Raw genomic sequence first — 12,449 nt, forward strand, 5'->3', positions numbered from 1 at the left:
TAGTAACATCGTCCTGCGTTCGACTGCCACATTTTGTAGGCAAATAGACTTTACTGTATGGTACTGTTACTACATATTTCTCGCTCAGAGATTTAGAACTAGTTGTTTTTCTCTTTACGAGACCAGCGACTGTGTGTCTCTTTAAAAGTATATACTATGAGAAAGGTCGAGTAGCTGCCATCTCTAACCGGCGATTGTCCTGTACCGAGGAAGAGAAATAACCCAGAAACTATTGGTCTACATGTATCGCTAAGGCTAGAAAGGGAGCAGTAGATTACTCACAATATACGGACACAGACCATATGTCGGTAGCCAACTGGAAAAGATGTAGAACTAGTTGTTTTTCTCTTATATATATATCTTAAAGAAATGGGTAAATACTGTTTAGAAGATGGGAAAAAGTGGCCAGCAAGCCTCCACAGATTCTATTTTAAGGAAGATGGAAATTATGCAGAAAATCTACTGATTTGCTCATACAAGCACTGTCAGAGCTACGCTAAATGCAAAAGCTAATCCCCGCAAATTCCACGGAGTTTCAGGAAAGGCTCAATCAACAGAAAAGCACCTCGAGTAACCCAATGTTGCAGCAAGTATCATCTGTAAAGAGAAAAATGACAGATGCACACGCATTCACCTGAAGATGGCCCAACACTACAGACGTTAGTGCAGGAGTACACACTAACATACAAGACCACAAGAAAAAATAATGATCACCACAGATATCTGTCATAATCATATCAGTTCCATAGAGGTACGTTGCAATTTATAAACAGAAAATGTTCGACCACAATATGCATGGCACTTATAGAAACGCATCCAGCAACAAACATAACACATGCGAGAAAGCATATGCCAGTGTGTTATCTTTCGTACTGACAGGAAAGCGCGAAGTTATTGAATCTCTATATACATCCATGAAGATGTTACACGCTTAGTGCTATTGTCACACTCAAACTCAGTGTTTGATACACTTATAATACATGTAATGCAACTCGATATAGTTACGTGTAAAACATCGTCTACTAGACATTTCGAATCAGGAAGGGATCCTCATAATAACTACATTCGATCAGCATATTATTATTGTATTTCAACCTCCCTCAGCTCCAAAGGCTCGAGAGCTACATTCTTTCAGAAATGTTTTTGCATTAATGAAGACAAACAGGGTCGTCTGTACTTGACTTCGCTAAAATGCTACTCATAGAACAAATAATATTTTACCGAATCATTGGCAACAATACGCATGGGCAAGAAAAATTACGGAATTCATCCAAAATATAAAGGTAACGCCGATGGATTTCACTGATCATAACAGAATTAAGGATGTAAAGTTCAAAAGGAACTGTAGCTAGGCACCTTACAAGAGTATTCAAACTCTATTCGACTTGTAATCCCACAATGTTCACTGGAAAACATTAAAAACAAATTCAAACAAAACAGACTCGAAAGTTTTACTATCAACGACAATGACACGAAATTAAAGCGATTTTTATTTATAACGCAAGTTATAAGTTATATATAATGCAAGAAATGGCTTCTCTCAGAAAAATATAATTCCCGTGGGAAAAAAATCCGAGGAGGCAAAGATCAATGATCTCAAATCATTTTGAGGAAAAACTCAAAGAGAGCGAATATTTTCATTTAAAAAAAGGATAATTTCAGAAATAAAATATTCCCATAAAGATGGAAGAGCAGAAAGGATTTGGATAACATAAATCGAACTCTAAACGTGTATATTCGCATCAGATCCAGCTTCAGTGCATTACAAAAAATTCATTGTTCCGAGGAGATATTCCCTTGTTGGGGGAAAATAAAAAAAAACTGACTGAACGATTCAAATGTGTTTTCACCACCCCAGTGGGATACACACAAATATATACGTCGGTTAAGTTCGTCAATATTGCAATATTGCTTACATATGAAAGTGGCAATCATCGATTATATCGATGTAAAGGGAGATGTAATATCAGTTACAGATAAAGTGAACCCAAACTCAATGAATGGCCCTAAAAGAGTTTCCAGAAATTCTCTTGAAGACCTACAAAATTGTTCTCGCAAAACTACTCCAGATACTTGCGGAAGTTTCCTTGCATTTGTTAAGTTCTCAAAAAGCCGGAATAAGTCGTAGCATGTCCGATCAATAAAGGAAGCAGTAGAGTAGATGCTAAAAAATACAATTCTGACTTCACGTATCAGCAAAATCATGGAACAAATTAAACAAATTATCAAAAGGGAAATTGGTCATATTCTTATATGAAAATTACTTGTTAGCTGACAATCAACACGGTTTCTGTCCAAGAAGAAACTGCTTCCCACAGCTTATACAACATTACGACTTGATGGTAATGCTGTATAAGCATTAACTACTCAAAAAGACAAATGTGGATATGGTATATCTTGACTTTACAAAAACATTCCACAAATTTGGTCATGAAATGTTTACAAACCACTTGATCACATCATAGTTGGAAAGCTAGATAAGTAGGTAGATGACATTTTAAAGGACGGGAGTCAAGCTGTAGAAATCAACTGTGTCCTTTCTGTGTGTAGCTCCATCTTGAATTATTATTGTTATAATGGTTCTCGCAGATATTCCTTCAGTTATATCAATAACTTTTCTCATTAGCTAAGCTAATGACATGAAAATATCACAGATAAATAAGCAAGAGCCCATTCATACCAAAAACCTCCAAAAATCTCTATGCAATATAAAGGCGGGCTGGGCTGGAGAAAACAGTATACGACTTCAAATAGGAAAATTTCAATCGTTTCGTTACCAACCCGTTAACGCCTTACAATTAGGATACAGAAAATGCTGCAATCTCAGAGATGCAATCAGCACGTGAACAGAGGATCAAAATGAGTAATGAGGCATCATTTCGGGCATACACTACTGAAATATAGCAATGCACAGACTAGAGAGATACAGAGTGAAATCATTTATAATCATATATAATCATTTATGTGTCTATGTGAGCGGGAACTGGAGTTAGTACGTGTATTGTATATTTACTGTATTTATTTGTATATATATGCGTATGTGCAACCATATGCGGATCTGTGTGCCAACAAGCACACGAACACACACATACACACACAATAAAATCAATGAGCTGACGAAAGTGCCACACAGTGGGACTGAACCCGGAACCATGTGGTTGGTAAGCAAGCTACTTACCACACAGCTACTCCTGCGCTTAAACACTAGAAAAAACTCCTTCCAAAAGAAAGGTTAGTGACAGCCTCGTAAAAAATTTGATAACATTTTTTTTTAAATCACCTTCAAAAACTGTGTTAAATAAATCTCAGACTTTCAAATATATTTATTCTTTTATTTGTTTGAGTCATTTGACTGCGGCTATGCTGGAGCATTACCTTTAGTCGAGCAAATCGATCCCAAGACTTTTTTCTTTTTAAGCCTAGTACTTATTCTATCAGTCTCTTTTTACCGAAACGCTAAGTTACGGGGACGTAAACACACCAGCATCGGTTGTCAAGCGATAGTGGGGGAGAAAACCGCACACACACACACATCATACATATATATAAACATATTATATATATATATTATATATATATATAAGATATATATTATTATATATATATATATATATTATATGTATATATTATTATATATATATATGTATATATATATATATATATATATATATAATATATAATATATATATGTATATATATATATATATATATGTAATATATATATATTATATATGTATATATATATATATATATATATTATATATATAATATATATATATGTATATATAATATATATATATTATATGTATATATAAATATGAATAATATATATATGTATATATATATATATATTATATATATTTAATTATAATATATATATATATATATATGTATATATATATATATATATATATTTATATATATTATATATATATATATATAATATATATAATATATATATGGTATGTATGTATTGTGTATATATATCTATTATATATAATATATATATATACGACGGCTTCTTTCAGTTTCCGTCTACCAAATCCACTAACAAGGCTTTGGTCGGCCCGTCTTCTACTATAGGTAGATATTTGCCCAAGATGTCACGCAGTGGGACTGAACCCGGAACTATGTGGTGAGTAAGGAAGCTACTTAGCACACAGCCACTCCTGACCCTATACAGACAGACAGACAGACAGGCAGATAGACAGACAGTCTGATAGATAGATAGATAGATAGATAGATAGATAGATAGATAGATAGATAGATAGATAGATAGATAGATAGATAGATAGATAGATATGTTTCTTTATTAGCCACACAGGGCTGCACACAGACAGGACAAAATTACAAGGTAGAGCTTTTCTTTTGGGGGTTTGGTTTTCGATCAAAGGGATCGTAAATGGAAAGAAAGAGGACAAAAAAAGGGGGGGATAAAAAAAGGGGGGCTAGATAGATAGATAGATAGATAGATAGATAGATAGATAGATAGATAGATATCTTAGTTAAAGGAACAGTACTGAAAGTGATAGACAAGTTTGTCTACCTAGCGGTTCTTGCTCCTTAGGTGATAAAATATCTTTAATGCTTCAGAAAGTAACTGATACCTTCAGGCTCCTTGAGTCTCGTCTCTGGTCCCAACATGGCATCACAAGGCGAACAAAAGCGGCTGTGAACAGTGCGTGTGCGCTGACGTCGCTCCTTTACACTTGTAACATATGAACCCTTTATAAGCATCATGTAAGGGTCCTTGAACGCTTCCATCAGAGATGTCTGAGACATTATGAATGTTGTCTTATCCTTCTGGACTCCAAACACAGAGGCCTTGAAGAGGAACCTACATCTTGAGCATTGAGTTGATGGTGCACAAGCACCATTTATATTGGACTGAACACTTTGTTCAGATGAATGATACGACGACCCCTAAACAGATACTATGAGGTGAACTTGTTTGTGGAAAACGCCCCCAATAGAAACATGCATACATACGTACTTACATATCTATATAGACTCACATATATGAGAATAAGTAGGCATGTGTGCGTATGCGTGCGCCTGTACAGTAATCCCTCGCCATATCGCGGTTCACCTATCGCGCACTCAGTTCATCGCGGATTTTTCTGGCTAATATATGTAAATTTATATTGCAGATTCCTCAGTATATCCGGTTTTCTGCGGCCGTTAGATGTTTATATTGTTTTCAGAAATCCAATTATTTCTATGTGAGGTTTTGGAACTTAACATCTGCGATAGTCGAGGGATTGCTGCATATACTCTTTCGCTCCAGTTATTTCGCTCCAGTTATTGTGACCGCTCCAGTTATTTTACTTTGGCAATCCTTTCCTGCAATACAAATAAGTCATTTCATTTACAGACCCGTATTTTTCAAGTTTTATTGCCTCCACCTTCGCTAAGGCGGAGGTATTGCTTTTCAGTGGTGTTTGTTTGTCCGTGGACAAGATACCCCAAGAACCGCTGGATGGATTCGGATGAAACTTTCAAGGATGTTTGGCCTCGTGACTGGCACGAACTTATTAGATTTGGGGATCGATCCGGTACTGGACAAGGATTCTGGATTATTTTTCCGATTATTTTTACTTAATTTTTGAGAGCGGTCGGCTTCATTTTTAGTATTCTCGTTTGTGAGAGCAATCGAGTTTTTTTCAGATATTCTCATTTTAAAAATCATCTCTGGGAGAACGTTAGTGTTGCCTTGGCGGGAGTTTGTGCTCTTTGAGTGCTCTTGTTTTATATATTTTATTTAATTTTCCAACGTGTTAGTTTAATATGAATTGTATTTTGGAAACCCTGACGATAGGAATTTGACCATATTAGTTAAAGCGTATGTTGTAGACAACAATCTGAACCAGGACATCTTGGCATTAACACCCTAAAATTGAGAACCAGGAACCATAGACCCAAACAGTAACGGCGATCAATAATTATCTACAAATGTGCAGTTAGAAAATAGCATCAAGAAAGAACTGTTTTGTAAGAACAAAAGAAAATTTTTTCATTCCCATCGAGGTAAGAATGAAAGTGATAAGATGAAAGGGTAAAGGAGTGAGGCTGGGGAAAGAACTTATGATTACAGCTAGTCGAAGGATAACCGATTCATGGGCACTTCGCCCATTGTACCGCTGACATAAGTCCTAAAAACTCCACACTCCAACAATATACATACACACACACACACACACACACACTCGCATATACACACGCTCCGTTATATTGACATACAACTTGTGTAGCTACAGATTTGTTATTGTAATGACATTGCTGAAGATGCTTCTGTAGCATTTGGTGCTGATGGGGGTTATCTTGGTATTGATGATAGATATAGATAGATAGATAGATAGATAGATAGATAGATAGATAGTTGCCAAGAAAACAAACCACACCACACATAGGTATGTATGTATATAGATATATATATATATATATATACATATCTATATATATCTATATATACATATATATATATATATATATATATAAATATACATATATATATATATATATATATATACATATATATATATATATATATATATATACATATATATATATATATATCTATCTAACATATATATATATATATATATATATATACAATATATATATATAATATATATATATATATATATATATATATATAATATATATATAGAACGAGGAAAGTCAGTCCCCAAACCCAAAACCTGTGCATCAACGATCTCTCTATCTCTCCCATTCTACACAAAGATGTAACAAGTACCTAGGCATAACGGAAATGTATCATGTGAAGGCACTGTGAATAAAGATAGAGGGGCCCGAGAATATTACACCAGACTTTGGAAAATATGGCAGTTGGAACTTTCCTTTTACAACAAAACAATATCCCACAATGCATTTGCAGTACCAGTGCTGATCCCAACATTTCGGATACTTGACTGGTCTGTAGAGGAAATCCACTCGATAGATATCAAAACCCGCAAATACTGACAACAACTGGGAACTTCCACAGAAACAGTGATGTTGACAGGCTCTACCTAAGAAGAAATGAAGGTGGTAGAGGCTTGAGATCAGTGCAGACGACATTCGAACACCGTATGATATCACTTAGGCAGCACCTGCTAAACAACAGCAGCAAAAATAAATATATTAATGCAGTCCTGAAAAGTGAAGTGAGCAACATTGTACGAGTTGACAGTGAACTCCTCAAGACACAGTCTCTTCCTGATGATCTCCTATACAACCACAAAACAGCTGGGCTCTCTTACCTCAGAGAAGACCTGGATGGAAAGCACTCAGCATACAAAAACAAAAAGACCATGCATGGGTATGTTGCCCGGAAGCTTGAAGAAGACAGTAGAACTGACAAAAGGAGCAGCTTCTCTTGGACACAAGACCACTACATCACATCACACTTTGAAGGCTATGCGTTTGCAATCCAGGAACAGGAGATTTCCACAAAGTACCTGGTGAACAAGAGAGACAGTGATGCTCTTGTAATCCCAAGGTGCAACCGCATGTGTAGGCAATGTCATGTTTCTGTGGAAGACATCACGCATGTGATTAGCAGTTGTCCTAAAATGTCGTCGCGGTACTACCCACCTATGCCGCACAATGTTGTGGCTAAAACAATTTACAATGCCATCCGCAAAGAGGAATGTCCTGAAATAAACATAGAAAATCCCTCTTACATTCATAAACACCAACTCAAGGAATACTGTTGGAATATTCCCATCAAAACTTCAGTCAAATGTAAGCATAACATGCCGGATATTGTTGTTTGGGACAGAGAGGCAAAGGTATGTTCCATCATAAAGGTTAGCTACCCCGCAGATACAAATATCCCTATGAAAATGAAAGAAAAAGAGGATATCTATGGACAACTGCTTCGAAACCTCCAGTTTCTATATCCAGACTATGAATTCATATTCATACCAATAATAATTGGAGCACTCGGTTTTGTTAACAAATGCTAAGGAAAATCTGAATAAACTGGGATTTTCAGAAGGAGAAATTGACCGGCTGATTTGTATCATATATTACACCAGTACCCATCGGTTCTTTTGCCGAACTGCTAAGTTACGGAGATGTGTGAGTTGAACAGTAAAAATATGCAAGACTTTCTCAAGTTCCAAATGTGAATTTGTCTGTGTTAACTACATACATACATACATACATACATACATACATACATACATACATACATACATACATACATACATACATACATACATACATACATACATACATACATAAGTGCAAATTGCATGTATACTTCGAGTCTTGTTTCTACGTTAAAAATCATCTTCCTTCATTTTCTTTTATTTGTATCTTGCTTCAGTCATAGGACTGCGGCCATGCTGGGGCACCAGTTTATAAGAACAAAGCGATGCAGTACTTATTATTTGTAAATCTGGTACTTATTCTATCGGTATCTTTTGCTAAACCGCTAAATTACAGCAACATAAACAAACTAACACTGATTGTGGGATAAACACACACACACAGAAAGACACGCTTCCACGCAGTTTCTATCTACGAAATTCATTCGCAAGGCATTGGTCGACCCGGTGTTATAATAGAAAACACTTGCCCCAGTAACGCGCAGTGGGATTGTACCCGAAACCACGCGACTGTTGAGCGAGTTCCACAACACACAGCCATGTCTGTGATTAAGAAATTTGGGTTAAAAAAAAACACTTACCTACAAATAGGCATATATACAAAAGCTTTGAGATAGTAAAAAAAAAAAGCTATATCAAATGCGATGTATATGAAAGTTTATTTTATTTATTTATTTATTGTATTTTTATTTATTTTGTGGGGAAACGTTATATATACCAGAAGCTGAATATATATATATATATATATATCACCGTGACCGACCAGGCTATCAGATGTTGCTACACATCGCTGGTCACAATGCGCTTTGCATTGTTTTAGCCTTCGAATGACGCCACCCTGCTGGCTAAGCGAGCAGGCCAACAGAAGACAGAGTGAGAGAAAGTCGTGGCGAAAGGGTACAGCAGGGATCGCCACCACCCCCTGCCGAAGCCTCGTGGACCTTTTAGGTGTTTTCGCTCAATAAACACTCACAATGTCCGGTCTGGGAATCGAAACCGCGATCCTACAACCGCGAGTCCGCTGCCCTAACCACTGGGCCATTGCACCTTATATATATATATATATATATATACATATATAATATATATAATACATATACATAATATATATATATACATAGATATATATACACATATTATATATACATTATATATATCACATATATATATATACATATATATATATTACATATATATATATACATATATAATATACATATATATATATACATATATATATCACACATATATATATACATACATATATATATACATACATATATATATACATACATATATATATACATATATATATATATACATATATATATATACATATATATATATATACATTATATATATACACATATATATATACTATATAGATATATATATATATATATATATATAACATATATAATTAATAATATATATATACATATATATATATATATATATATAATATGATATATATATATATATATAAATTACATATATATATATACATATATATATTATATATATATATATATATAGACATATATATATAGTACATATATATATATATATATCATATATATATATACATATATATATATATATATATATATCTACATATATATATATATATTATATACTACATTATATATATATATACATATATTATATATATACATATATAATATCTAGATAACATATATATATATATATATATATATATATATATATACATATATACATATATATAATATAATATATATATATATATATATGAATCGCGAATGGTGGGTTTTGTGCATGTGTGAGGAACGTTTGTATCAAATAAAGGTACAACGGTCCAGCAGTGATCTCTTGTATAGCTATTTGTATAATGTTGACATCGAAAACAGGAGATCGTGACGTTTATGGTCAGGTGACATTGAATCTGCAGAGGTATTATTCTCAATGGGAAATATTTGCTTGTGATTTTATTACTATTGAAAACAGAAAGCGTAAAACTACTGTATACCAGATTTTGCGTTCTCAATAAAACACACACATGCATGTAAATATACATACAAACATACATACATACATACATACATACATACATACATACATACATACATACATACATACATACATACAAGTGGTGTATAGTGGTTGTTGCATTGGGCGTGCTGCCACACCCAATGCTACCAAATATCAAGCAGGGTTATAACAAAAGTTTTCCATTAAGATTTGTTATTAAATTAACGAGCAAGGTTAATTATTCACAATGAATCTATCTTTACGTTCTGAGTTCAAATTCCGCCGAGGAGGACTTTGCCTTTCATCCTCTCGAGGCCGATAAATTGAGTACCAGTTGCGTACTGGGGTCGATCTAATCGATTGGCTCCCTCCCCAAAAATTTCGGGCCTTATGCCCAGAGGCGAAAAGAATATTTACAATGAATTTGCCAATTTTGGTGGTGTGCGCTGCACACCCAGCACACCGGAGTATATGCTCCTGATACATACATACATACATACATACATGCATTATATAATACGTAGTCAGAGATACCCTCTAGGATGCTCGGCTTGCTAGAAGAAATAGTGAAATCTACTTTAAATCATAGCTTACTAATTTTAAAAGAACATATTAGCTAATGTCGCCCAGGATATACAATGCATGGAAAAAGATGAGGTGGTCACAACAGGATTGCTTTTGACCATAGGTCTGTTCAGTCGGGGTACCTGGTCTAAACAGCAACACATATATTTTATAATTTTCAGTATCTGTTTAAGCCCTTATATACTCATTTGTGTATAACACACATAGCACTGAACGTTTACATGCATATGTATATACCACACAAACACATAACATACATAGACACACACACACACATACATTCAATGAATGAATGCATGGATAAATAAATGAATGAATGAATGCATATATAAAAAAAAATACAGACAGACAGACGGACGGACGGACGAACAAACAGACAGACAGGCAGATAGATAGATAGATAGATAGATAGATAGATAGATAGATAGACAGACAGACAGACAGACAGACAGACAGGCAGGCAGGCAGGCAAGCAGGCAGGCAGGCAGGCAGGCAGGCAGCAGATAGACAGACAGACAGACAGACAGACAGACAGACAGACAGATAGATAGATAGATAGATAGAGAGATAGATAGATGATACGATAGATAGACAGACAGGCAGGCAGGCAGGCAGGCAGCAGATAGATAGATAGATAGATAGATAGATAGATAGATAGCTAGATAGATCCAGACAGACAGGAACAGACAGACAGGACAGATAGATAGATAGATAGTAGATAGATAGCTGATAGATAGATAGATAGATAGATAGATAGATAGATAGACGATAGACAGACAGACAGACAGACAGACAGACAGATAGATAGATAATAGATAGATAGATAGATAGATAGATAGATAGATAGATGTACGAAAAATGAAAGGAATCTGTCATAACAAAAAAAAAAACAATCAGTAACTCGACTGAATACTCATTAAATACTTTTTTAAAAAAATAGAATGAAGTTAAAAGCTTACTAACTTTGTATTTTTCGTTTGGCAGCACTTTTCGATGGCCAAATTCTTGATTCTTCTTCATCCTGAGCTCGAATCATATCTTCACTTCTATCCACAAGTCTGCTGATATCCTTATCTTTGGTATCGTCTGTATTAAATTCCTTGGTTTTAATCTGATCGATTTCTACCGATGGAGTTGAATGTGAAGAAGATCTATGCAGAACATCTGGTTGCAATGTGCTGACACCCGACGGTAATAAAAGAGCAAGAAAACTAAGTAGGAGTCCAATTCCTATGGAATGTTTAATATTGTTATAAATAATGTCTGGCAAGTTTGTCGTACATCGTTTCCATCTTTTTCTCATTATCGCTTTTCTTTGGCAACAAACATTGGCAGAAAACGAACTTTGAAAACGATTTTCATTTAGTCCATTGCAACATGTAACGTACATGTTTAAAATTGAGGTCTTAAGTTCGAAGTCGGAATATAAAAATTGTTTAGTAGATATTTCCTTACGGTATACACATTTTGTTTTATAGAAATAACAGCTGTTAAAGGTTTTGTGGAGATCAGTATTCGAGTGATAACTAGTTTTAAACTTGCAACAAATCTCATCTGTAGTTAAAAATAAATCATAACAACACGATCTTCCAACGGCTGTATTATTGTCTCTTGTTTTCAACTTATCATATCTATCATACATGGTATCACAGTTTTAGAGAATTAGCCAAGTTTGCCCGTTTGTATGTACATATATATATATAACTAATAAGCTTCAGTTCAAATTAGAAAAGTCGG

At 34.5% G+C, this 12,449-nt stretch overlaps 1 protein-coding gene across 1 annotated transcript in view; it reads right to left on the bottom strand.

Moving 5' to 3' along the window:
* LOC118764135 overlaps positions 1-12,015 on the bottom strand; it is a 51,231-nt gene extending 39,216 nt beyond the window's left edge. The window contains exon 1 of the mRNA XM_036504404.1: positions 11,676-12,015. Within this exon, the coding sequence (XP_036360297.1) occupies positions 11,676-12,015 (340 nt within the window). The remainder of the gene's footprint in view (positions 1-11,675) is intronic.
* Between the last annotated feature and the right edge of the window lie 434 nt (positions 12,016-12,449).

Source organism: Octopus sinensis, linkage group LG7, assembly GCF_006345805.1.
Source record: "Octopus sinensis linkage group LG7, ASM634580v1, whole genome shotgun sequence".
Classification (NCBI taxonomy): domain Eukaryota; kingdom Metazoa; phylum Mollusca; class Cephalopoda; order Octopoda; family Octopodidae; genus Octopus; species Octopus sinensis.